Consider the following 27998-nt stretch of genomic DNA (forward strand, 5'->3'; position numbering starts at 1 on the left):
GGCGCACTGTGCGGACAGCCCCCCCATTCTCCCCCCCAACAAAACTTTATTGAGATGCAAAGTGTCGACAAATCGCTAAGGCCCTGCCCCAAGCACACTTGTGTTCAGAAGCATCATGGAATGCCCCCCTCCTCTTCAGAAGGAGCCTGAGTGCCTTGCAATGGGTGGCATGAAATGCATACCAAGCATGATCCCCAGCAGTGCCCCAAGGCAGGGTGGAGGTGTCAGTGCCTCTCTAGGCCCAGCTTCATGGAAAGAGAACCCAGGCATCCTGACTCTCAGTCCCTTGCTCTAACCATTAGACCCCACTGCCATTCCAGAGCCAAAAACAGAACTGAGGAGTCCTGACTCGCAGTGACTCTAAACCCCAGATCACACTCTCCTTCAAGCTAGAAACAACCCAGTAGTCCTGACTCCCAGTCCTATGGTTCTAGCCCTCTAGACAACCTTTTTTTTTTATGTAGACAGTAAATTCCTGCAGTTCTTACAATGCAGACCGCAGATCCTTGGTACCCTTTGAGATACAGGCCCTGCGTGTCTCTACCAAGAAACTGAAGCACTCAAATCAATGGGGAGACATCTGAAAATTTGTCTTGCCTATCGCTCAAATTGACAAATTGTCACTCCAGAGAATGTGGTGTAGTTGTAGTCGTGTCAGTGTCAGAATATTAGAGAGACAAGGTGTGTGAGATAATATACTTTATTGGATCAACTTCTGTTCATGAGAGAGACGAGCTTTCAAACCAAGAAGAGCGCTGTTTGGCTGGAAGCTTGTCTCTCTCACCAACAGAAGTTGGTCCTAAAAGATATTATCTCACCCACTTTGACTCACTTCAGTGGACATTTTACCTCAGTAAGGACTGAGCAAAAGCTGGGTGAAAGCCTCCAGATTTGGCTGAGTAGTAGAGTATGGGCCTTTAGATGCCAGTTTTAACACTTTAAATCAAATAGAAAAAGCAAGTAAACACTCCCTCCCTTCCCTCTGATGAAAAATACCCCCTTGCAGTTTCCATCCCTATTTTATTCTAAAGAGAAACAATAGTGAAAACAACTATTTTGAGACTTGAGTGCTACAGATGATGGATTGGGGATCAGTGGTACTGAATGATATAGCAGTGGCCCCAGCAATCCATTGAAAACTGTAAGATTTGGACTGTTACTGTTGAAGGCAGATGTAGTTTTGTATCATGGTCACTTCACTTAAAGGCAATTTTTCAAAAGCTCTGAAATTCCAGGGTTTGATTAGCATTTATTCAATTTGCATTTATGTATGTACGGCTTCCATGTAGCCATGTCAGCATTTTGAACACTGAGCCCTCTGGCTATAATTATAATTGTTTGTATGTCATTATAGACCTCCTTGACTATACTCTCTAGGCAATAAAATTGCCTTTAGGTTGACACTCAGCACTCAGAAGCTTTACCTAGTATCATTCATTTCCTTTTTTGCTCATATTTTACAGACTTTAAAAACAAAACAAAAAACCAAATAATTTGTGGTTTATGGCTGCTTTTGCCCACCCCCACCCCCCGCCCAAATTTTTCACTGAGCTCAGTATAGAAAGCCCCTTATGCCAACATAGAGCGCCACTAACTTCATAGTTTTTAAGGCCAGAAAGGACTATTGTGATCATCTTCTCTGCTTTCCGTGTCTGCTTTTTAACACAGGCCACAGAATTACACCCAGTAATTCCTGTATCAAGCCCAATAACTTCTGATTGAAGTAGACTATATCTTTTAGAAAGACATCCAATCTTGTAAAGAATTCAAGAGATGGAGAATCCACCACTTCTCTCAGCAAGCTGTTCCAATGATTAATTCTCCCCACCTCCCCGCCCCACATATTGTTAGCAAATCTGCACCTAATTTCCAGTTTGAATTTGTCTAGCTTACATTTCTAGCCATTGAATCTTGTTATGCTTTTGTCCGGTAGTAAAGTTTTTTTTTTAATCTATCAGAAATCTTCACATATAGGTACTTCAAAACCACAATCAAGTCACCTTCTAACTTCCTTTTTGGGACGCCTACAACATGGAGCTCATTACAGGATCAGGGCCTCGGTAAAATCCTGGTAGACAGATGACCTCCTTGCACCCTGATTTTATTCTTCAATCTGATCTGCTATAACGGGTGTTGGGTTCCACAGGGAGCTCTGTGATTTATTAAAATACACCTCTACCTCGATATAATGCTGTTCTCGGGAGCCAAAAAATCTTACCGCGTTATAGGTGAAATCACATTATATCAAACTTGCTTTGATCCACCAGAGTGCACAGCCCCGCCCCCTCCCGGAGCACTGCTTTACCACGTTATATCCAAATTCGTGTTATATCGGGTCACATTATATCGGGGTAGAGGTGTATTATAATGAGCTGGCATATATGTGTTTAACACAATTCTCTACTGGATGGAATCAGACCTGTACATCAGAGGCCATATACTGCTAACAGCTGAAGGAGATTCTCCTTTAGTTCACATGGTAGAATGCAGTGCTTTCTAGAGCAGAAGGATCTGAGTTTTACCTCCACACGTCATGAATTTCAGAGTGATTGTTCTGTAAAAAAAAAAAGTGACAACTATTATAGTCCTAGGTAGCATTTTTCCCCATTTATATTGCATTAGCAAATCTGCTAGTTTTAACAGGGCAATTTTCCATTACTTTTTTGTTAAATATTAATTTATTTGTATTCACTACCTCACATGGGTATGTGATAAGTCATATGTACCCTGCACAATAGGCCACTGAATGGGGATAAATGTCTTCCTTGGGGAAAGAGAGAATCCTACCCCATTCATAAAGATTGCCTGAGCTGCCACTCTTGGAGAAGAGGGTCTTCAGCTGTGGCTTATTAACAGGAAGTCAGTGCCATAAAGAGGGAAGGTATGAAAGTAGGCTGGATTTCTTCAGTGTGGAGGCATGTTTGTGCTTCTGCCTATGGTGAGCTGGTTAAAATCAACTGCTTAGGCAAACTCTCATAAGAAGAGATCTGTTTGCTATACTGTAGGAGCAAAGCAGGTATACTCCTTGGATTCTACAAAAGGGCATCTTTTTGTTTACTCTACAAGGAGCTAGAACTATGCATTTGGGCCTGATGGGGAGTGTAACTGCCTATGGAAAACTAGACACTTGAAGGATTGTATCCTGCTCCAAGAAGAATGACATGTGCTTGGGATTTTTTTCTTCCACGTACTCTTGTATTGTTTAGCCTTTAGGGGGCTAGTGACCCCTCATTCTTGGGTGTTGTGAGCTTTCATGCCTGTAAAGTGTTTTGAGGCCTTCTGATGAAAGCCATCTGTTGCAAAAGCCAAGCAATGTTCAGCTGCAGAAGACTTGACTCAAGGAAAGGGAGCAAAAATAGCCACTGGATTAAAAAGAATGTAAAAATACTTAATATATTTTGAAGACTTATTTTATGTGGATTTGTTTATTATAAAGGTGCTTAAAATAGCCTCTTAAAAACCTTATTTGGGGAGAAAGGTGTAAAACCTTAATAAGTTTAAAAGCTCAGTTTAGATGTGTTTAGAACTGTAAACATTCATGTCAGGCCTAAACTTTTTGTCTACCAGTTCCTGTAGTTGGAAGTTATGGATCAAATAAATTGCACATTAGATACACAGTGGGTGAGCTAATATCTTTTACTGGACCAGCTTCTGTTGATGATAGACAAGATTTTGAATATACCCAACTCTTCTTTAGGTCTGGGGTACATACTCAAGAGTGTCATAGCAAAATACAAGGTAGGACAAATAGATATAAGGAGTTAACACATGTTGTAAGAAACAATTCAAAGTGAAGTGACCCACTACCCAGGCTTGCATTTTGGAGGTGTTGTGCAGGTTTCCTTTGAGGATGAGGACTAAGAGGTTAGATAGGGAGTGATCATTTTGTGAAAAGTATTTACTTACAGCTGATATAGTGTTCTTCTCTCATCATTTTTCTAAGTGAACTCATTTGAGAGCATTTCTCCTTTCACCCACATAGTTGTTACTGGAGCATTTAGTGCACTGGATGAAATACACTGAATGATGTAATAGGCATGTATTACAGGGATCTTGAAAAGTGTTGGGGGGTGGGGGGTGAAGTATTAATCTTGTCTCTTTCACCGGCATAAATTGGTCCAATGAAATATATTCTCTCATCCCTCTTGAGACCTACATGGCTATAGGGTGACCAGATGTCCTGATTTTATAGGGACAGTCCCAATTTTGGGGTCTTTCTTATAGAGGTTCCTATAACCCCCCACACCCTGATTTTTCATATTTGCTATCTGGTCACCCTACATGGCTACAACAATACTGTGAATTAGGCACATATGTATTCGTGTAATTACGATACCCAATAAAACCACTAATCCCTCAAGCCTTTTCTTGCCCCATTTTATAATCCAATACTAGGTTCAGGTTGGATTACTGTATGTTTTATGGGGTCTGACTTTGGTCAATGGGGGTTGCTTTTGCAGCTTCCTTCATAACCCCTGCACATCACTGGTGATGTTAAACTTACTTTATAAATGAATAAAATACATGCTGTTAACTGTCCCATTTTAGACGACAAACTGTGTGCCTCATATTGACGGAGTATCTTGTTTTCACAATGGTAAAGTGACATCTGAAACAGTGAATTATGAAGCTGAAGTTACAGCAACATTAATTCTGTTCAAGAACAAAATCCCACCTACTCTAAAGTAATTTGCCCTGCTTGTGCATTACTTACATTAAGTCTCTTGGCTGTTGGGATGGTAGGTTTTGCGATGTGTGCTACCCTTCGCACAGCAGTAACCAGGATTTGCTGCTCCAGCTATTTTACAAAGGGGGGGGGGTGGAATATAACTTTGCAGTTTAAAACTTTTTAGTTTTTTTTCCCTGCAATTAAATATTTTTGTAACATTTTGGCTTCAGTCGCATTTTTTTTTTCCAGCTGCAGACGCAAAATCCCCCCCCCCTTTCCTTGCAGAAGCAGCTCCCTACCCTGCAACTCTGCTGGGCAGCGCATGGGCACACACGTGCCCGTGGACTCTCAATACCTCGCCCAGCGGCCAGAGGAAGGGGAGGGCCGGAGGGAAGAGTGACCGCTTCAAGTCTCGCGAGATCACCCCCCCCCCGCCGGGTCGAGCCGTTCTGCTCTCGCGAGATGTCTCGGTGGCTGCGAGAAGCCGGAAGTGTCGCGCGGTTTGGAGCGTAGCCATGGCCGTTGGGCTGGCGGCGGCCGCCGCGGACTGAGGCCCGAGCGGGAGGGGCCTGGCCGCGGGTACCTGCTCTACGCCAGGCCGGCGCCTGCGGCCTGCCCCGGGGCCCTCCCCTTCTCCCTCCCCCTCCCAGGCCCGCACCGGCCCGCGGGATGAAGGCGGCACAGGGGGGCGCCGAGGGTGAGTCTGGGGTCGGGGGGGGGCTCGGCCCTTGGAGGGGCGGGGCTCGTGGGGGGGAGCCCCGGGCGCTGTAGGGGACGCCCTGGCTCCAGGGAATGGGGAGATCTGCTCCCCGACTTCCCTCTGAGATTCTGCTCCCCCCCCCCCCCCGCGTTCAGCTCCCCCCGATAACCCCCCTCCAGTCAGCTCCAGGGGGTGGAGGTTGATCCCTGCTCCTGCTCTTTGCTGAGCTAATGGGGAGTTATTTCCTCCCCTGCTCGCACGTTGCCTCCGTTGTTATCATGTTGCTCTGCTACCCTGCATGGGAGGGGACCGAACTATGGGGTCCCACAGCCGTAAGAGCAATGCAGCCCATGCCCACTGGAGTTCCTCGCTGCCTGTTGCCCCAGTGGGATGTGAAGGCTGCTGGCGCTTAAGGGTTCCTAGCAAAGGCTGCTGTATCTTCATGGGAGCAGCCTGAGGACAACGCAGCTGGCTAGTGTGGGATGTTTCATCTTGGTCTGCATGGTCTCCTGGTATACAGAGCGTACGGGCACCTAAGCCTTGTCTATCCAGCATGATCCAATATGACCTATGAAAGGTTACAGGTCCTACTGTGCAAAGCTTTATGTTGATCAAAATAGCTTGCCCTTTGGTCAAGATACAGCATTATATAGTGGAGTTTGTAATCTTTGGTGGATGGGTCTAGCATAAAATAGATCAGATTGCAGACACCTTTATCTTCATCAAACATGCCCCTTCAGTTGCTATTACAGTCAGTGAATGATACAATTTAGTGCAGAAGTTCCCAAACTTTTTTTTTTTTTTTTTTGCTGAGTCCTCCCTTGGAGATTCATGTCTTATGCACACACTCCCTTGTGTGGGATGCCAGGTACCCACAGGATGGGTGTCCAGTACCCACGTTGGACGATGGATGCCTGCTGTCTATGGGGAGCAGAGTGGGTGTATCCCATGTGGCAGTTTCCACTCCTTACAGGGGTTGGGGTTGTCTTGGCTGATGGGACCTGGCTCCCTGCCTATTACACTCTTCCCTGTGCAGGGAAGCAAATGGAGCCCTCCTTGAATCAGGAGAGCAGCAGAATGCTGCACCCTATGAGTAGTGGCCCACTCCTGACTTTGGCCCTTTAGCGTGGCCTTGGGACACTGAGCCCTGTCTGCTTCTTCTACTCAGGCTCTGCCCAACAGGGGAAGCAGCTGGGACTTGGTTCCCTGGGGCTGCACTGAAGGGCTGGGGGAGAAAGAGGCTCTGTGCTGCAGTGGTATCAAAAGTAGGGGGGACAGCCTACAGCGTCCTGCTTGCATAGTCCCTTCTGGCTTCCCCAGCAGAGCATGGTAACGGCCAGTGGGCACGGGTGGCAGTGGGGGAGTGATGATCAGGGAGCCTGGTCCTAACAGCTGAGACTGCCCAAACACTCCCCCTTCTGCTTCTCTTATCGGACTGGGCCCCTCTTGGCTCGGACTCTTCAGCACCGCACAGTCAGATCCTCACATTCCCCTAATAGCATTGCTGTGCTTCCCCTGCCCGGGAGATGATCTCCACAGTGTAGATCTCTGATCTGTTCCATCACCAACCTGAATTTTGAAAAGTCCCTAGATATGTGTGTTTACATGAGCAGTAACTTACATCATCAAAGTGTTATAATCCTGTGTTTTCCTTGGATCTGGCAACTCAGATGAGGTTGCCAAAATAAACTGTGATTGCTGTACATTTCAAAGAGTCTGTAGAAGAACTGGTTTCTTTTCTAATGACAGCCGGTGTGGCGTTCGCATGGGTTCAGTTGCATCCACAGAAATAATGAAACCACGGATGTAAAAATAGGCAAACATTCATTTCTCCTGGCCTGGTGCAGAGAGGAGGGCGGGGGAGTTCGTAAGTGAGCCTGCCCTGCACTCACCCCACGGCAGCGGCTCCTGTCACAATTGAGGTGTGACTGGGCCAAATCTGGGTGCCCCTGCAATCCTGTGCAGTGCCCCTCCATGACCGCCCCTTCGCACCAGGGTGGGATATGAGTTAGGGTCACGGTGCTAGGGAGGAGACTGAGACATGACACTCATTTTTCAAAAATGACTAGATTTCAAGTGATGGTGTCCCTTGAAACCTCATTTACTGTGAAATCCCGAGTTGTGTCACTCCCTTGCAGTGTGCAAATTGCAGTCCCTGTTCTAGGACATTTCTGCAGCCTAATGATACCGTGCCCGCTGGATACCAACCCTGAGGTATTGGCTCCATCCCACTAGGCAGGTTAGAATACCTCTAAATCATAGAATTTTGAGCCCTCTGAGGCGCTGGCAATTGGGCAGGGGCATGAGTCCCTCCCTGTATCGCATTCCAACTGTCGATGCCTCAGGTCCTTCACTGTAAATGGGCTCCAGTTGGAGTCTTTATAGTGTGGTATGTTGACTTCCATTCAGTGCTGTGAAGGTGTTTTTAAAAAAGAAAAGAATTTAATACATGAATGTGAGTAGAGTGGATCTCAAACTGGTCTGGGGGTTCCTTCCTGGTGATTCACTGAATACAAATGGTTAATTGTAGTGGGTGATTGGGAGAGAAGGTGGTCTGTGGGGAGGATCTTTGCCATAGAATGAGGTTAGTAGAACAAAGAGTTGGAAAGGAGCTATGAGTGTATACAGTGCAATAAGAGACAGGAGATTAAAAGTAGAACCTTCCCTCTTTAAAGATCTGCTGTACTTCTTACCTTATGTTTTCCTTGAGGTTTCAGCAGGTCTTTAAACTAGCCTCTTGTGCCTGCAAAGGGTACCCAGTCAATTATAATGCAATACCAAGACTAAACAAGATGGACCATATCCTACGCTCACATCTTACTCACATATGTAGTCCTACTGATTTCCCCAATAAGTCTTTGAAGTCTTATTGTCTCCTGGGTTTGATGACCTTTGGTACAGTCTTTGCATTATTTAACTGTCTGTGTGAGAGAGAGAAGAGTAAAGTGGCAAGAAGTAAAATTTCTCAGAATTGTTTTATATTGCTGTTAAAGGCAAAGGACACACCTTTTATTTAGAACTCACAGGAGCTTTTATTTGTAAAAGTTTGAATATTGTTGTCAGCACTGAGATTAAACAGCAGCAGACCCCCTGACTGAGTTGTCCCATATGATTTGTCCTGTAGAAACGGAGAAGCTGAATAAGATGAGTTCTCTCTTGGAAAGACTTCATGCAAAGTTTAACCAAAACAGACCTTGGACTGAAACGGTGAAGCTTGTCCGTCAAGTCATGGTGAGAATTGGAGGAGTCTGGATGAGATTGGTTCCCGGGAGAATGGTGTAGTTATGTAGTCTGGATTAGTAGTGATAGTTCTTTAGCACTCCTCAGCCAGGTGTTTCAAGGTGTTTTGCAAAATCTTAATCCTTACAACCGCTCATAGAAGGTAGGGTTTTACCAGTTGCACCTAGAGGGCGTAGCCAAGATCAGGGTTCCCATTGTGCTAACGCAAACAGGGAGAAATAGTTCCTGCCTGAAAAAGTTTATAATTGAAATAGACAAGACAGACCAAGGGGAAACAGGCACAAAGAGATGAAGTAGCTTACCCAAGGGCACGTAATGGAGCATTGGCAGAGTCAGGAATAGAACCCCTGATCCTGCTGTCCTTAACCACTGGACTGCAGTCTCTACTCAGAACTAAGGTACCAGTCCCCTTTGGCAACTAGCTGTTAGTGCAGTTGTGCAGCACGGTCTCATTCATTCTCCTTTTGTGGCAGAAGTACAGTTAATTTGTGAAGAGCTGCACTAAGTTATTGTAGAAGTGTTCCTGATGTTAGGCATGTTGCTTTCAGTTTTAGCACTACTGCCCGGCTGGTGTGTGTGTTGAAATGGCAGCAACGAGGAAGGGAAAGATAACGCAAAGTTTTCTGCAAATATTGTTCTGCGGTGTGTGAAATTTGCGTCCCTGGCAATTTCCCCCCATTTCTTCCTTTATTATTCTCAGTTTGTTTAGGATTATGCATATATAAAAAGCTATTCGAGTTTATTCTTCCAATTCAATCGGCTGCTTAAGAAAAAAATAGTGTGTGCATGCAGTGGATATCTTTGTTACCTTGCTCCTGTTCTCATTTTAAGAAGCTAAATGGAAGAGTAATTGTGGGATAGGATTTAATTAACTTTAAATTGTCTTAATAAACAACATTTGGCCCTGAATAATAGTTATGGACTCAAGCTTGATGAACATTGCATACAAATGGTGTTTTTTCCCTCCCTTTTCACTCAGGAAAAACGGGTAGCGATGAACTCTGGGGGCCATCAACATCTGGTGAGCTGTTTGGAGACTTTGCAGAAAGCATTAAAAGGTTGGTAAACTCCTTGGAAATGTAACAACAAAAAATATACTTACGCTTTCCATGGTGTTCAGAATGAAACACGCTTGAAATATTAAATTGTAAAAATAAACAGAAATAGCAAATGTTTCATTTTGTGTTTATGGTATGTGTATTTACATATGTGCGCACGCACTCTCACACGCACATATTTACCACTTATACCACAGGAGAATGTCATAGTTTAGGTTGCCAGCTAAACCATTTGCCTGGCCTCACCCCAAAAGTGGTTATGTATGGGAACGTGGTAGAGTATCAGTTCATTTCTTTGCAGTTGTGACTGCGATGGTGGGCAGTATTTATTTTCTTTTTAAAAATTGCTCCTGCTATATTTTGCATGTCGGTAATTCATGTGTGCATGCACCCAGATGTGAAACCGTACAAATGCATAATGTTGGCTTGTGTGTGTGTGTGAGGAAGGGGAGTTGAGACTGCACTTAGTGCCAAAGGAATACACTCCTATGGAGAAATTAAGAGTCATGCAGTCTAAACTTCCCTTGTCTTTCCTGTTTAGTATCATCTCTGCCTGCCATGACCGATCGCTTGGAGTCTATAGCTAGACAAAATGGGTAAGTCTTCTTTTGTGGCAGAGGCATTTCCCGTGTATCTGTACAGAATCATCATAATCTCACTGCTGGTTTGATTGTTTTTTGTGTGCATCTCATAGCAATTTTTGTTTTGTTTTGTATGTAAGCCTTGGATCTCACCTTAGTGCAAATGGCACTGAATGTTACATCACTTCAGACATGTTCTATGTGGAAGTCCAGTTAGATCCTACAGGGCTGCTGTGTGATGTGAAGGTGGCGCACCATGGAGAAAACCCTGTGGTACGTATAACCTAGAAAGAGGAGATGAGTAATGGCAAAGGCAAGCAGGGTTGGTTTGCCTACCCTCTGCACAAACACAGGGAATCAATTGTGTAAAATATGTCCATCTAGTTCTCATAGAAAATCTCTACTCATGGCTCAAGTGGAAGGTGAAAACCTCCATGGGGAGATTCCTTCTCACTCCTAAATTTGGTGATTAGTTCAGTTCTGTGCATGTGAATAAGAACCACTTAGATAATGGTCCATATTTTTCTTTGAGTCAGAGTATAATCAACCGACAAAGCAGAATTACAGTTATCTGCAGCTTTTTATCTGTTTCCTTTAGTAGATTTCTTAATCGTTGATAAAACTTACAGTTCTGTAGATGGAAACTTGGGTAAAAATGTTTCAACTTGGAGGCCTAAAGTTAGGCATCTTAAATCAGTGGCCTGATTTTTCAGAGGCGGTGGCATCTGCAATTCCCATTGATTTAATTGCACCTCTGAAAACCATGGCACTTCGAGTAGATGCCCACATATAGATTTAGGTGTTGAACTTAAAGCCCCCAAGTTTGAAAACTGGTATCGTTGTTTAACAGGAGATAATATTAATTGAATCTGTGCTGCAAGTGACTGACAAACAGGGCATCAGAACCATACTGGTGTAGAGCAGTGAGTGTAAAACTGTTTCTCACCAGAAGATAATGGTCAGAAACCTCATTCTGTCCCTGTATTTTATAGTCATAGAAATGTTCAAAAGTCACAGATTAATTTGAAATGAATGGTAATGTATGTTCTTTCCATTTCAGAGCTGTCCAGAACTGGTGCAACAGCTGAGGTGAGCAAAAACAGTTAGTCAATATCAGGGAAAATAATTTTTTTCAGGATGCAATGATCAGCAGTATTATTTTATGGTTGGAATTATACAGTAGTTGGTAACGGTTCCTTCTTCACAAAGTCTCTGCACTTCCATGAGAGGTTTTCTGGCTTCATTTGGCTAGGGCTTCCTGACTCTTCATCATGCATGGTACCTTTGAAGCCTCTCTACGAGGCCACACAATTCTCTCTTGACCAGGGTGTTTTGCAGAGAAATTTAAAAAACAAAAAGCTAAAAGTAAATCGATTGCCAATATTAGACAGTGATTGAAAGAAACACATTTTCACAGTTTTCATGTTGTAAAAGTAAATTCCTGAGTGATTTAAGAATTTTATCATAAAGGTAATAATTCTTAAAAATAAATCGATCTATGAAGGATTTATCCAAATGGCTTAACAATGACATTTTTTTTTCCCTCCTAGAGAGAAAAACTTTGATGAATTCTCTAAGCATCTAAAGGGGCTTGTGAACCTTTATAAACTTCCTGGAGACAAGTAAGTGTATACAGGATGTAGTGTATTCTCCTCCTTCCGCCCCCTTCCCCCCATGGTTATATAACCTGTCTAGGCCCCAATTCTGCAAGCACTTAACCCATGGTAATTTTCCACAGGTGACTAGTCCTGTTGGCTTCCGTCGGCCTGCTTGTGTGCTTAAAGTTAAGACTATGTATAAGTGTTTATAATATTGGAGCCCAAGTTACAAATCTCTAACACGTCAGGTCATTTGCTTGGGAATCCATTTGTCAATTTTCTTACACTAAGAGACCTTGGAAAAACTGTTTTTTATCTTGATAACCATCTGTCTTTATACACAAAAAAGCTCTGCATTTAAAGGTCACTGTCAAGATAAACTATATTAACAAGTTTCCTTACCAATGCCCTGATCCTCCATGTATTTATTTGAATTACCATCATGCCTAGAAGTCCTGGTTGTGGACCAGGATCCCATCGTTCTAGGCATTGAAAAAGCAGTGAACAAAAAGACAGTCCCTGCCCCAAAGGGCTTACATTGGGTTATTCAGGTGCATACATGTTTGCAGGATCAGGGCCTAAGTTTATACTGAAATACTAAAAGAAATTTTAAAATGTCACTTCTGTATTTATGCAGTGTGTTTACATTTCACTTCATATCAGGTGAGGTAATGAACTGGTCAGTTTCAGGTTCATTCTCTGATTTCACTGCTAACTAACACAGTGGTGTTATTTTAGGGACGCTCAACAATGCAAGGGAATATTTCAATCCAATACCCATTTTCACTGGCATTAAAAAAAATAATCTATTCATAGTGGGCAAGATTTAAAAAAGGAGCCTAAATATAGACTCTTTATATTGATTTCAAAACTGCTAAGCACCCCACAGCTCCCATTGACTTCAATGAGCGTAGAGGCTGCTGAGCATCTCCAGGAAGATACTTAGTACCGTGCAGTGTTGAGTCTTTAGAAAATACTGTGTCAGCTGCACATACACTTGATTGCATGATCTTAGAAACTTGCTGCCATCTAGGCAGCCAGGGTTGATTTCTAGACAGAGATTGAAATGAATTTAGTGGTAAAATACTATGAAGCATAAATTTTTTTATTCTTTTCATTTTCTCCTCTGTGGTTTTGTGCATTTTTGATTTAAAAAACATAGATGTACATATAAATCCCTTAATTTTATCTTTTATTATAATCATGAAGTACACAGATACCAAATTAGGAATACATATGTACATGATTTGCTCTATACAAATTCAGAAGAGAAAACATAATATACAATCTAAAATGTGAGACATTGTATCATTTACTGTGTATATGTCTTTTATCAGTTTATATTGAAACCATAATAGGAAAAAATGACTCTTGTTAGTGATTTAATACCATGATTAGGGTCATACTATTAGTTAAGAATTTAATCTGAAGTTCTGAGTTAACTTCAGGTTCTGTACAGTTTCTTGAATTCTTTTTTTTTTTTTCCATGCTGCTTTTTTTTCAAGCAAACTTAAAACTAAAATGTACTTGGCTCTTCAGTCTTTGGAGCTGGATCTCTCAAAGATGGCAGTGATGTACTGGTAAGAACATTTATACACCTTTGATTTTTCTCCATACCTGGGCATGAATTGGCGCCATGATGAGGCCCATACTTTCTGACTTCTTTTTAAAAACTGATGCTGACATTAAAGCAACCCTATGCAACTGGAGGTTGATACAAAGCATTACAGAAACTGATAATCATTTTTAAGGCTTTTCTAAAGTCTGTGTTTAACTGCAGAATGAGCAGTTGAAATAGAAAGTGAGGAAAAAACAGGCTGAGGATGAAAAAGAGAGAGTAGAGATAGAAAAAGAGCAGAGACAGCATAAACGAGGGACTGACTGAAAAAAAAATAGATACAGCAACTTTTCTAGCATATAGCAGGAGGAGATACTGGGATGGGGTTGATCAGCCACCTGCCAATCTATCACAGGGGTTGTTCCAACAAAACGAGTTGGGAACCACTTACGTTAGCTTTTACTGTTGTAGATTTAATGGACTAAAACCCACTTAGCTAGTGGGGAAACTGATGACTCCTTTCGCCAATACTTTGAGACATTTTCCAATTACAGTGTGGAGTTTAAGATACTTACTTTTATCTGGCTGTGAACTGTGTATTGAAGGATCTTAAAGCAGCCACCAGTGCTTAGACATTTGGGATTTAAACTATGCTCCAGCACATTATAAATCTACGATTCTCTCTGTTGTAGGCAAGCCACCAATGCAAGTCTCCTCGACAAGATTCTTCATGGCAGTGTTGGGTATCTCACCCCAAGAAGTGGAGGTATCTGTGTCTTTTGTGTAACCAAAAGAGAGAATGGGGGATTGAACAGACCCTTCTTAATTGTCTGATTTTAACTAAAACCTTTATGGGTGGTACCTGAGCTTCGTATTAGCAGATGGTAATAGCGGATAAGAGTTGCCAGTGTAAGAGTGGTGGTCATCTACATATTTCTAAGTACCTCATGATCCAGCAGGGTAGTTTTACTTTGACAAAATCATTCCCTATACTGGATTTACAATGCACAGTTTCTCTTTGTCAGACATATTGGCCTATGTTAAAAAGAGTGACTGTTTGAACAGCCTTGCACTTCATGTGCTGTGCAGTATCACAAAGTGAGTGTGGTCTGGTTGCTAGTGACTTATGAAGGATCGGAGTAACTCATCCATCAAGGCCCTCATTAACAAGCCTGTTTCCCACAGGTCATCTGATGAATCTCAAGTATTACGTTTCACCCTATGATTTATTTGAAGAAGGCACTGGAGCCCCCATTATTTTGCATGAGAACAACGGTAGGTCACGTAAAAGGCTGCTTATGGCCACTGATTGTCCTTTAGGCACATAAGATTTTCAGTCTGTCTAAAGCTTGTTCCTGGTTTTGTTTAAACTTTTCTATGAAGTCCGAGGCAAGAATATCCTAGAAGAAGGCAGCTTCGTTATAGCCTGAGTGACTGACTTACTGGTGGTAGAGTTTAGATTTTTGAGGAAAGTGTAGAATTCCGAAGATTGATGGCTGGGTTCTCCTTCATAAGCAGCACAAAATGGTCTTCATGTCTGGAGCTGGGTGATGGAGAATTCCCATTGCATAGGGGAAGTCTCCACCAGCAAAAAGCTGGCAGAGGTGGCTCTTCTGTTTTCTATGCCAGCCAGCCCCCTCGTCCCTGCCATAACAGAAAGGAGAGGTCGTGTCAGACGTGTTCCACGGGCGAGAGAAGCATAGTAAAGCAGAGCTCCAGTGTTCTTGGTCATCCACTAACATAAAGTCAGTGATCCATTCAGGACCTTACACCAGTGGTAGAAGTTAGACTAGGTCCCTTGCTACTCCAGCTTCCACTGGGGCTGAACAGCCAGGATCAGGGAGTCATGGCCCTTTGGCTGTCTGCAACCACCTCTCTCCAATATGAGAGAATCAAGAGCAGAGTGACTGATGGAGGTTTGAGACGCACGTGCAAACCCTGGGACGCTTCTCCCATTTTCAGGATACAGTTGCCCTCTGGAGGTGAAATCCACTTCTGTGCAGGCCTGCACAAAGCCAGTGCATCACTGAAGTCTTACTTAAGCCCTCAAAATAGGCTGCCCCCCTGCACTGAGGTGAATTTCATCCAGGATGGCTAACTCTAGGTTTATTTTATATTGATTAATTTAAAAAAAAAATTCTTTCCCCTGGTTTCAGCTGTGATTATGGGGGTGACTTTTTGTAGGACTATAATAATAAACTTTCACATCTGTATATAGAGGTTTGCTTTTTGTTAGTATTTTATACAATAACACCAAGCTTCCTATCTAGCAAGAGCGAGACAACTTGGAAAAATAAGACACTGGGACTGAACAGCTCCAAAATCATAAATAATTTTGCACATAGAAATGTACTGCAAGGTTGTAAATTCACTTGAAATCTATTGCTGACAGGTAATAGGCGCACCCCAGAAAAGAGAAATAAAACTTCAAATAGCATAAATAAAAGGCTGCACATTCAAACTAGACTATATCAAACTTTGAAAGAGACAAATAACACATCTACATGTGAGCAGTATTTTTAACTCCTAAAGCACATTAATGGTTTTTCCAGCGGTTTTTGATATGGTCTCCTTTCTCTTGCCTCCTCTTCCAGTCCCTCGGTCTTTGGGCATGAACGCATCGATAACAATCGAAGGAACCTTGGCTATGTACAAACTCCCAATTGCACCATTAATTATGGGATCGCATCCTGTTGACAACAAAGGGTAAGGAAAGGGCATTTCTGCTGGGGCCTCTCACAGTGACCTCATTCAGATGCTACCGGTGTGGCCCTGTTTTGAGTCCTCTTTCTAAGCCATGTCAATAACACAATGTTGTATCATCAGTCATGGGGTTTGATGTGGCCCCGATCTGTGAAATACCTTGTACTTGAGACATGAATGAAGCCTATTTTTCAGGTGTTAATCAAGTGTCGTAATCTTTCAGAAGTAACAGACAAGATACTTATGTTTGGGCAGAGGATAAAATGTGTATCTTACACTTAAAATATAGACACACTTTAAATATTGTTTCTGTGCATACACCATAATACTTTTCTACCTTACATGTGTATTGTGAGGATAAATTCATTAATGTTTGTATGGTGCTCAGGCACTATTTTGGGGGGGAGGGGCAGCATAATATACCTACATAAATATAAATATTCATGTAATAAAAAAAACAAGTAACTTCAATGCTTTAGGACTCCATCCTTCTCATCAGTCACCAGTGCCAACAGTGTTGACTTGCCAGCTTGCTTCTTCTTGAAGTTCCCACGACCTATTCCAGTATCCCGGGCTTTCATTCAGAAACTGCAGAGCTGCACAGGTGGGTTGTAACTCTATCGGACAAGTATACACTAGCTTTTACTAGTAGATTGTTGTAAGCACACTAAGTGAGTTGAACCCAAGTTCTTATACTCTTTTATATGTACTTTTGAGGATTGAATAGGTCCGTATTATTGCGCAGCTCCTTTTGTGGTCATTATGCTCTGCTGTGTTTCCTCAGGAATCCCATTGTTTGACACCCCGCCAACGTTTGTCCCCCTGTATGAGCTGATCACACAGTTTGAGTTATCCAAGGAGACTGATTCTGTACCTTTAAACCACAACATGCGCTTCTATGCAGTAAGTATGTCACTAGAACTGGGGAACTAAGCACACACAAGAGGCAGGTTGAGGACTTTTGAAAAGAGTTAGAAACCCTGGACTGGAAACTATTAAATACAACTACAGCCTTCTCTTGTACCAGTATAACTGTCAATTAGGGGCATGTTTTTACCAATAGTTATTCCAGTACAGCCCCTAGAGTGGATGCAGTTATACTTAAAGAGGTACAGCTTTTGTGTGTAGACACAACCTAAGTTATCCAAGCCAGAATGCTGGAAAAGACACAATCACAGTAGGTTAATTGTCCTGTCTTCACTGTGGATTTGTCATCCTCTGGACTACAAGACTTTCTTTTTGCAACTGATCTACCTCCATTACAAAAGGTAACCCAAAACTGCTATGTACTATTTTGTCAGACTGTTGGTAAATAAACCGATGCATGTGCAACCAATGAGTTTGTCTGCATGGGTTGTGTTGTCTTAATGTTCCTATTTAACTGAGAATCACGGATCAAAACAAAAGTCTTGGGAGTGGAGAATGTAAGATGACCAGAGAAGATCAGCAATTTGGTCTAATAACATTTGATAAATGACCTCTTTTAAACGTGTGCATTTGCTAATGAGCTGGTCCTCCTAAGGACAGACTGGCTATTTTGATTGGGTTAGTTGCATAGATTAGAACTATAAGAGTACCCATAAATCCAGTCTCTGGCATATCATAATTTTGGCAAGGTATTGAAATCATCTGTACTGTTAAACCACTGCTTCCCTGAGTGACTGCCATGAGCTGGAAAACTCGTAGCCGATGTGTGGAGGAAAGAGGAAGGTACTTTCTGGGCTGGCTACTGTGTTGAAAGATGCAGTTTCCATTGAACATGCCAATATCTGTACAGAGCAAGTGACTGAATTATTAAATCTGAATTATTAGCATGGAATTATCTGGCTTCTATAGGTAGCTTAGATTCTTAATATAATTTGAATGGGCTTTTTTGGGTTTATAGATGTTTTTGTATTTGCATATACAATGAGTAGGAATTGACTTTGACTGTGTAATTATTAAACCCAAGCATCATGAGAGGTGGAATGTCACCATGGTGGTTACGGCGGAGATCTGGGAGTTAACATTCTTGGGTTCTCTATGTGGCTGTTCCACTGACTACGTTGTGTGATCTTTGGGTAAGCCACTTAAACAGTTTGTGAAATCCTGGACTCACTGAAGTCAATATAAAACTCGCACTGAATTCAGTGAGGCCAAGATTTCACCTTCTGTGCCTCCATTTCCCCAACTGTAAAATGGATCAATACTTAATCACCTCACAAAAGGACAGTGAAGTTTACTGTGTATAAAAGTGCTTTGAGAACCTCTGATGGGGCAGTACAGAGGTGCAAAGTAATATCATCATTCTTGGCAGTGGTGTTTCTAGACTGGTATTTTTGTTCAGGTTGTAAATCCAGTTTATAAAAGGGTTTGATTCTTAGAAAGTGTCTCTCCAATGTTTCAGTTCCAACCACAAAGGTAACTTAGCATGACACAGATTTTGGAGCTGCACTTGCTTTGGTAGCTGGCTTTACTTCCTTGTATCCAGTACCATTGGAGTAAAGCACAGATTGTTTCCTAGGCTCTTCCAGGACAGCAGCACTGCTATTTCCTGAACAAGGATGCTCCTCTTCCAGATGGAAGAAGCCTGCAAGGAACTCTCATTAGTAAAATCACCTTCCAGCACCCTGGCCGGGTTCCTCTCATCCTCAACTTGATCAGGCACCAAGTGGCCTACAACACACTGATTGGCAGTTGTGTCAAGCGAACTGTTTTAAAAGAAGGTGGGTGACACATTGACCGGCATAAATAAAATTCTGTGACTAGAGATGATCCTGGATTGTTTTCTGTAGCGTGTTAGAATCAGACGGTGGGTTTGGGGAATAGGAAATTAGAAGCCCAGGCTGCTTTGCCTCACCATTTTATTTTTGTTTCTTTTCAATGGCTGTATTTGAGCTCATGTCTGTCTTCGTCTCTTGTGCTGTGAAGATGCTGCATTTACCAGCTCCTGTGTCTTTCAGATTCTCCTGGGATCCTGCAATTTGAAGTTTGCCCCCTCTCCGATTCCTGTTTCAGTGTATCCTTTCAGCATCCTGTGAATGACTCCCTGGTGTGTGGTGAGTAGGGGTCAGTGAAAAGCATGTGTTTATAAATAGATTTTAGGTGAAAATAGGGTTGGGGAGGTTTTTTTGTTTGTTTTTTTGCCACTGCAGTTAGAAGTTTAATGTCTCCCAAATGCCTTCTCTCTGTTTCAGTGGTCATGGATGTGCAGGACTCCACACATGTGAACTGTAAACTATATAAAGGGCTCTCTGATGCTCTCATCTGTACAGATGACTTCATTGCCAAAGTTGTTCAGAGGTAAACCAGGCCTTCTCTGTGTTGCTATTAGATGCCACTCAGAGCATCTTCTATAAATCCCCAGAACTAGCACCCAGATACTGGTGGGCACTTCACAAATATCTAGGCGACAGTCAGGGGCGGCTCTAGGAATTTGGCCGCCCCAAGCACGCCGGTCCCGCGGCTCCGGGGGACCTCTTGCAGACGTGCCTGCGGATGGTCCGCTGGTCCTGCGGCTCCGGTGGAGCATCCGCAGCCACGCCTGCGGGAGTTCCACCAGAGCCGTGGGACCAGCGGACCTCCTGCAGGCATGACTGCGGAAGGTCTGCCGGAGCCGCCTGCCACCCTCCCGGCAAAATGCCGCCCCAAGCGCGCGCTTGGCACACTGGGGTCTAGAGCCGGCCCTGGCGACAGTGGTTCTACGGTTCATTTTTCTGCAGAAAGATCCCGTTGTAGATCACCTGCCATCTCTCTCAGACTATCTGCCATAGTTATTTATAAGGCACTACAGTTTGTTCAGCCAAAGGGAGTGCTTGAATAGCTGAACATTTGTGGTGTCTAATGAAACTGATTTAATAAATCATAACTCTTGCTTAACAATCATAGTTATAAGCATGCGACATAGATTTCTAGCCTCCTCAAATCTATGTATAATAGTAATAGTGCTACAAAAATACAAATAAATAATAATGCCTAGATCTTTTGTAGCAGTTCTCATCCATAGATCTCAAAGCACTTTACAAATGACTTAAGTAGCATTATTCTCATTATACAAATGGGGAAACTGAGGCACGTAGGTTTAAAGTCGTATGCCTAAGGTCACCGAGCAGGCAAGTGGCAAAGACAGGAATATAAGCCAAGTCATCTGAGCATCTGTCTAATGCCCTGTCTACTGTTACATACTGCTTCCATTATCCTTTCTATTTCTTAGCTACAAAAGAGACAAAATATCATTAAAAGACTTTTTCTGAATTCTGGTGAACACCTCTGTCTGGGTGGCATCATTCCAGAACTCCATTTCTAATACACTTCAATTTCTGTTGAGAGTTTTTTATGCCAGCCTTGGACAAAACCTACCAGATTTGAAGCCATTCATCCTTTGTCTGTGGATTTCAGGCAAATGATGCTCAGGAGAAAGGGAGGCAAAACCAAGGCTGTATTGGAATCTCAGTTCCAACCTTAACTGTGCAGCAGCAACTGCCGAGCTTATTAAATATTTGTTTTCTGGGTGCCTGGCTTAGTTGTACGTGTTTTCATGCTTCCTGAGGAGCTTGCAGTTGCCTTCAAAGTCTCTGCCTCTCTTTGAATTAGAGGGTGACTCACGCATGGTTCCAACATTTGATAGCCCTGCCAGCCCCCAGGCTTTACATTTACACAGGGCCTTTATCAAAATTACTCCGCCCCAGGCAACACTGGAAGCATTTAGAAAACTACAAGGTGTTAATAATGCTCTGCACATACAGATACCCTACAGACTTCCGTATCAATATTGATGAGTTTCCTACCTTACGGGTCAGTATGATTATTCCTATTTTATAGATGGGGAAACTGAGGCACAGATTAAGTTGACTTACCCAGGGTCACACATGGAGCCTGTGGCAGAGCTGGGAACAGAACCTATCCCTCCTAACACCCAATCTCTTTAGCTACAAGATCATCCTTCTCTTAAGTATTACTTAGTTACTAATTATTAAAGTTTTTGATTGTAATTAAAAATGTAGCAGATAATATTGATGAAGGCAATGTAGAGAGGCACTGTTGTTCAATGGCTAGAGGAGTATGACAGAGTAGCTATGAATGGTTACAGCAGGGAACAAAAGATTCTAAATTCTGGCAATTCCTGGCTCAGTTGCTGTCTTGCCATGTGACCTGGGGCAAGTCCCTTCGTGATTTGCGTTAGTGTACTGTCCTGCAAAAGGGGGATAATTCCTAACTCTCAGAGCTGCTGTGAATCCTGTAATGTTTTTAGAACTCTTTAGTTGACAGTTTCTATAAATGAGCAAATTGCATACTAAATCCTTCCCACTTTCTGTCTTGCAGGTGTATGTCCATTCCTGTGACGATGAGAGCCATTCGTAGAAAGGCAGAAACCATTCAGGCAGATACACCAGCCCTGTCCCTTATTGCAGAGACAGTAGAAGACATGGTGAAGAAAAACCTGCCCCCCGCCAGCAGCCCAGGGTACGGCATGACCACAGGCAACAACCCAATGAGTGGTACCACTACACCAACAAACACTTTTCCGGGGGGGCCCATCACTACCCTGTTTAACATGAGCATGAGCATGAAAGAGAGGCATGACTCGGTGGGCCATGGGGAGGACTTCAGCAAAGTGTCTCAGAACCCTATTCTCACTAGTTTGTTGCAGATCACAGGGAATGTGGGGTCTACCATAGGCTCAAGTCCAACCCCTCCCCATCACACGCCACCACCAGTATCCTCACCAGCAAGCAACACCAAGAACCACCCGATGCTCATGAACCTCCTTAAAGACAATCCTCCTCAGGACTTCTCCACTCTGTATGGGAGCAGCCCTCTTGAAAGGCAGAACTCTTCTTCTGGCTCCCCCAGAATGGAAATGGGCCCTGGGGGGAACAAGCAAAAGAAAAAAAAATCTCGCACACCAGCAGACAAGCCCAAGCATCAAACTGAGGATGATTTTCAGAGAGAGCTGTTTTCAATGGATGTTGATTCCCAGAACCCGATTTTTGATGTCAACATGACCGCTGATACTCTGGATACCCCTCATATTACTCCAGCGCCCAGTCAGTGCAGCACTCCGCCTACTACGTACCCCCAGCCTATACCTCACTCTCAGCCCAGTATTCAGAGGATGGTTCGACTTTCCAGTTCAGACAGCATTGGAGCTGATGTTACTGATATCCTTTCTGATATAGCAGAGGAAGCTGCCAAGCTCCCCAGCACTAATGAAGACTGTCCACCCATCGGAACGCCTGTAAGGGACTCTTCTAGTTCAGGACATTCACAAAGTGCCCTATTTGACCCAGATGTCTTTCAGACAAATAGTGAGAACCCGTACACTGACCCAGCCGACCTTATAGCAGATGCTACTGTGAGCCCAAACAGTGACTCTTCAAACCATTTTTTCCCAGACGGAGTAGATTTCAATCCTGACTTACTGAACAGTCAGAGTCAAAGTGGCTTTGGGGAGGAGTACTTCGATGAGAGCAGTCAGAGTGGAGATGCTGACGATTTCAAGGGCTTTGCATCCCAGGCTTTAAGTAGTTTGGGAGTGCAAGTGTTGGGGGGTGATGGGGGAGAAAATAAATTTAAAGGAAGCAATCAGGCAGACATGGTTGACTTTAGTATTATTGCAGCTGCGAGCAAAACCCTGGGGTCCTCTGACATTATGGAGCATCATAGTGGAAGCCAGAGCCCTTTACTAAGTACAGGGGATTTGGGAAAGGAAAAGTCTCAGAAACGGGTAAAAGAAGGCAATGGCTCTGGGAGTAGTTTATCGGGTCCTGGGCTAGATGGTAAGCCAGGAAAACGCAGCCGGACCCCGTCCAGTGATGGTAAAAGTAAAGAAAAGCTTCCAAAGCGGAAGAAAGCGGACACAGAAGGGAAATCTCCCTCTCATAGTTCATCGAACAGACCTTTCACCCCACCAGCAAGCTCTGGTGGGTCAAAATCTCCTGGAAGTTCAGGCAGATCTCAGACTCCTCCTGGTGTAGCCACTCCTCCTATTCCAAAAATCACAATTCAGATCCCCAAAGGGACAGTGACTGTTGGCAAACCTTCACACGGCCAGTATACAAGCAGTGGCTCTGTCTCCTCAAGCAGCAAAAGCCATCACAGCCATTCCTCCTCCTCTTCCTCCTCCTCTTCTGCCTCAGGCAAAGTAAAAAGCAGCAAATCAGAAGGGTCTTCCGGCTCAAAGATGAGTAGCAGCCTCTACCTGAGCCAAGGAGGCTCAGGTTCAGGTCAGTCAAAAAGCTCAGCTCAGTCTGTGGGAAAGCCTGGATCCTCCCCTATTACCAAACATGGCCTCAGCAGCAGTTCTGGAGGTACCAAGATGAAACCTCAAGGGAAGCCTTCATCACTTATGAACCCTTCCATGAGTAAACCAAACATTTCTCCTTCACATTCTAGACCATCAGGGGGTTCTGACAAGCTTGCATCTCCAATGAAACCTGTTCCAGGTACTCCCCCGTCATCTAAAGCAAAATCGCCTATCAGTTCAGGTTCTGGGGGCTCACATATGTCTGGGACTGGATCAGGGTCAAATATGAAGTCCTCTTCAGGAATGGGATCCTCTGGGTCCATGTCCCAGAAACCACCTCCTTCATCAAACTCTTCTACAGCATCTTCATCTTCCTTTTCATCTGGTGGTTCTTCCATGTCTTCATCTCAGAACCAGCATGGAAGCTCCAAGGGCAAATCTCCAAGCAGAAACAAGAAGCCATCCTTGATTGCAGTCATAGACAAACTTAAACATGGGGTTGTTACTAGTGGGCCTGGAGGTGAAGACCCGATGGATGGACAGATGGGGCCAAGTTCCAATTCCTCAAGCCATTCTTTGTCCTCCAAACACAACATGTCTGGAGGCGAATTTCAGGGGAAGCGGGAGAAAAGTGACAAAGACAAATCCAAAGTGTCTGTTTCTGGAGGATCTATAGACTCTTCCAAGAAGACTTCGGATTCCAAAAACATTGGTAGTACTGGAGTGGCCAAGATTATCATCAGCAAACACGATGGTGGTTCCCCTAGCATAAAAGCCAAAGTAACCTTGCAGAAACCTGGGGAAGGAGGTGGGGATAGCTTAAGGCCTCAGATGGCTTCTTCCAAAAGCTATGGATCCCCTCTGATCAGTGGGTCTACTCCAAAGCATGAACGCTGCTCACCCAGCCACAGTAAGTCACCAGCCTACACTCCTCAAAATATAGACAGTGAGAGCGAGTCTGGCTCCTCTATAGCAGAGAAATCCTATCAGAACAGTCCCAGCTCTGATGATGGCATTAGGCCACTACCGGAATATAGTTCAGAAAAACATAAGAAGCACAAAAAAGAGAAGAAGAAAGTGAAAGACAAAGACCGTGACAGAGATAGGGATCGTGACAAAGACAGAGACAAGAAGAAGTCTCATAGCATTAAACCAGAAAGTTGGTCTAAATCACCTATTTCTTCTGACCAGACTCTGTCCATGACCAGCAGTGCTATCCTATCAGCTGACAGGCCATCCCGGCCAAGTCCTGATTTTTTAATTGGGGAGGAAGACGATGACCTCATGGATGTTGCTCTGATTGGCAATTAATTTTTAAAAAAATAATTTTAAAAGATCTCTAGGACCCCCCAGTGGGTTCTAGAGATAGCAAGCAAAGAATCGTTCATTTCAGAATACCACACTTACCTTGAGGGACATGGTTTAAAAGGAAAACAGTATTCCTGAGGATCTCAAAAACCTGCACAGAATACCTGCGAGTGCCGATCTTTCTGAGTGGGAATGGCAAACCAGTCTTCTGACTGTGGCCCCAAGTCTGCAGCCCATTTACACACATGCTGAATTTTACATGTATTAATAGTCCTGTAAAGTCAATGGGCGTAGAGTTAAGCATGTGGGTAAGTGTTTGGAGGAACAGACCCTAAATTGGTGCAGAAACATAAGTTATTATTGAAGAATTAGATTTTCCCCCCTCCCTCTCCTTTTCATGATAAGTTTTTAGTAAGTTTTGAGCTAATAACTTTAGGGCATATTTTAATGTTTGGGGCTTGTGGTTTTCTCTTTTTTTGAAGGGTGTCTGGAGAAAAGAGAAATGCTTTGCAGGTTTCTTTTATGGAGTTTCTTCATCATTTAGTGTCTGATTCTTAGAGGTGCTGAGGACTTCATCTTCCATTGACATCAGCAGCTCTGCAAAATCAGGCACTGTGTTTTGATGGACATCAGCGTTTTATTCCAGGTCAAAGTGATGAAGGATATTTATGTCGATGTTTGATTGACCTTGCGTTTTAGCTATTTATTTATGCCCCTATTTGAATGCCTCATGCTGTTTGTTTTTCATGCAGTCTTTATATTTTAATTGTGTGATGCGGGGTCTGAAGGGACTCTGGGAGCTTGGTTAGCTGTGGGTTAGGAAAGCCTGGAAAATGTGCAGCCACTGTAGCTTTGGTGAAGTTGGTAAAATCACAGCATGCTTTGCCCTGATCTAAGCGCTGTTTGCTAGGTTTAAAGGAAACGAAATTCCCCAGAATCCCAGTGCTGTGTATATATGAAAATTCACAACCTTTATAGAGAGACATTTAGGGCCCAATCCTGCAAATACTTAAGAATATGCTTAACTTTATTCATTGTAAAAAAAAAAAAAAATCCCATTTGAAGTCAATGCAGCTATTGTTACTCGTGTGCGCAAATGTTTTGTGGAATTTTTTTTAATCTTTCTGTTGCAAAAGTGCCTAGGGCATTTTTAATTTGTGTGTGTGCGCATCACGTTTTCCCACAGCAGCACTGCTGGTAACACACACAAGCATTCCCCATGCTCCCCCCCTTCCCCCACTTGAGAGGTTGTTAGCTCACCAGTAGGTGTGAATCATTCCTGTGCCAGTGTTAGTAATTGTGTTTATTAAAAACATGCTGAAATGTCTTGGCTCTGTAAAACCTGATTGGCTTCAATAGAAGCAATAATTTCCTGGAATGGCGGATTTCCTTCTCTGACCAGGACTTTTAAAGATGCAGGCAAGACCTGCTAGTCTCTGTCGTTGAGAGGATAGGAGCGAGAAGTGTATTTGATAAATGAAAGCAGTTAGGATTGTTTTGATAGAGGAGAAGACGCAGAAAAGCCTTCAGACAAGGGAACACAGTGTATCTAAACAGTACTGTGAACCCATCTCCTTTTAGGTCCTACAGGGAAATGCATTGATTTGAAATCCTTGCCCCTCTGAGTTTCGCACTGACTTCAGTGGGGCCAGGATTTTTTCACCTGTGGGCTTGAGAATACCCTTTATTTTGGGTTTGCAGTTTGAAAAGCCTTTAAGGTTTAGGTTTCCTTTAAACTCTAGACATTTCCTGTCTTGCATACAGTCCAGCCCCCTGATTTTTTTCAGGCCAAACAGCTTCTCTTTTCTGGCTCATGTAGAGCTCCTAAAAAACTGGAATGCTTGTATCTTTTCAGTGGGTTGGCTTCTACGCAGCTAGCTGTAGACTTTCCATTCTTCCTGTCTTCAGCTCTGTTTGGGGCTGTATACTGGAATTACTGTTGTCACATAGAAAGCAGGTGTGAATTTCTCTCTCTCGCACAATAGCTCTCCCTTATATTTTCCAACCTTCATCCCTTGCTCCTAGTGATCTGCATCCCATGGCTTCCCTCTCACCAATACGCCCAGCTTCATGTGCTGAGATGATAGACAGTAGTAAATAAAGTCTAAACCTACAGCAAATGACATTATTTGATGCAACATCAGAATCACATGACTGTGTGGTGTCTATAAAGAGGATGTAAGAAATACAACACCAGATGACTTTATCTTCAGATCCTGCTACAGTGGCTGCATCTTGGAAATAACACTTGTTCAGATGGCAACAGGTTGTCATCTGTTTTAATTCTGTCCATCTCATTTAAGTTGCTTTATTTAAAATAACCTTTTAAACTTCTTTGGATTGTGTAAAGGCTTAGCTGAAGCTAACAGCACTGTTACAAAAGCAAAGCAAGGTTTGGGTGTTCAAGGAATAATTTCCTCAATTAATAAAATGGACTGGCGTTTTAACAATATAAAAGATGCAGTAAAAGGCTTTTTAAAAAATTGTTCAGCTTTGCAAATTATTAAGATTTAAATTATAAATATATTTTAAATGAAAACAGTTGAATGTGGTTCCTTCACTACTTACCTAAGACTCAAGTTCAAGGTTCTAAATTTCTCCTGCAAGAGGTGGAAATCATTGCTAACACCTAAAGAAATAGAGAGCAAAGTTGCATCCTTTTTAAGCATCTGTGACTTTGAGTGCTGCAAGAGAAACTGAATCCTGAACTGTAGTCATAGCAGGTAAATAGCTTTTCAATCCACTTGTAATGCACTGTAACCCTTTCCCCTTTATACACTTATTTGTTTTACACTAAGTAAGGGAGAAAGACAGCCATTAAAAGTCAGGCAACAGTTGCACGATGCTTCTATTGCACTGATCAGAGATGAGGTACACTTGTCAATATTACACAAACATTTTACATGTAAATGTTTGATCTCTTACAAATGTTTTATTTTTTAAATATTTTTGTTATTCTCTATAATATTTTACATCTTTCAGTATTGGAAAGATAAAAGTGTAAACAAACTAAAAAAATTTTAAAACGGCAAACCTTTTAATCTCAGGTTAAGAAATGGATGTTGAGATTAAAAGAAAATGGTTTTTTCCTAAATGGTCATTATGTAAATAAGTGTCTTCAAATCCGCTTTTTGTGGGCAACTGTGTAAATACTTCCTGCTAATTTTTCATTCTTTTTCAATGTAGAGTGTACTTTCAACTTTTTTGGAAATACTGCAAAAAAAAATGTTTATTTACATGCAAATACATTTCTTTGGTAAGAATATTGTCTCATCTTTATTTAAAAGCATTCTGCTTCCCAAGAACTGTCTTAACTTCAAGGTATGTAAAGTCAACACTCTTCTAAAATGATCTTTTG

The 27998-nt window shown here is 42.8% G+C and overlaps 1 protein-coding gene across 3 annotated transcripts; it reads left to right on the forward strand.

Moving 5' to 3' along the window:
* The first annotated feature begins 2916 nt into the window (after window positions 1–2916).
* On the forward strand, window positions 2917–27897 carry MED1 (mediator complex subunit 1). 3 transcript variants are annotated; one of them, XM_044999367.1, is made up of 19 exons: window positions 2917–3016; window positions 4955–5366; window positions 8494–8600; window positions 9589–9667; window positions 10209–10263; window positions 10389–10521; window positions 11309–11337; window positions 11799–11870; window positions 13352–13426; window positions 14097–14170; window positions 14590–14679; window positions 15999–16110; window positions 16587–16711; window positions 16892–17010; window positions 18611–18812; window positions 19050–19145; window positions 19284–19389; window positions 21409–21549; window positions 25123–27897. In XM_044999367.1, exons 2-19 carry the CDS (start codon window positions 5339–5341, stop codon window positions 25196–25198), a joined length of 1719 nt encoding a protein of 572 aa, XP_044855302.1. In that variant the 5' UTR covers window positions 2917–3016; window positions 4955–5338; the 3' UTR covers window positions 25199–27897. The 3 variants fall into 3 exon arrangements, with proteins under 3 accessions (XP_044855302.1, XP_044855301.1, XP_044855300.1); XM_044999365.1 differs by having other exon boundaries at window positions 2926–3016; window positions 21409–27897; XM_044999366.1 differs by lacking the exon at window positions 4955–5366 and having other exon boundaries at window positions 2921–2938; window positions 21409–27897.
* The last annotated feature ends 101 nt before the right edge of the window (window positions 27898–27998 follow it).

Source organism: Mauremys mutica, chromosome 25 (assembly GCF_020497125.1).
Source record: "Mauremys mutica isolate MM-2020 ecotype Southern chromosome 25, ASM2049712v1, whole genome shotgun sequence".
Classification (NCBI taxonomy): Eukaryota; Metazoa; Chordata; order Testudines; family Geoemydidae; genus Mauremys; species Mauremys mutica.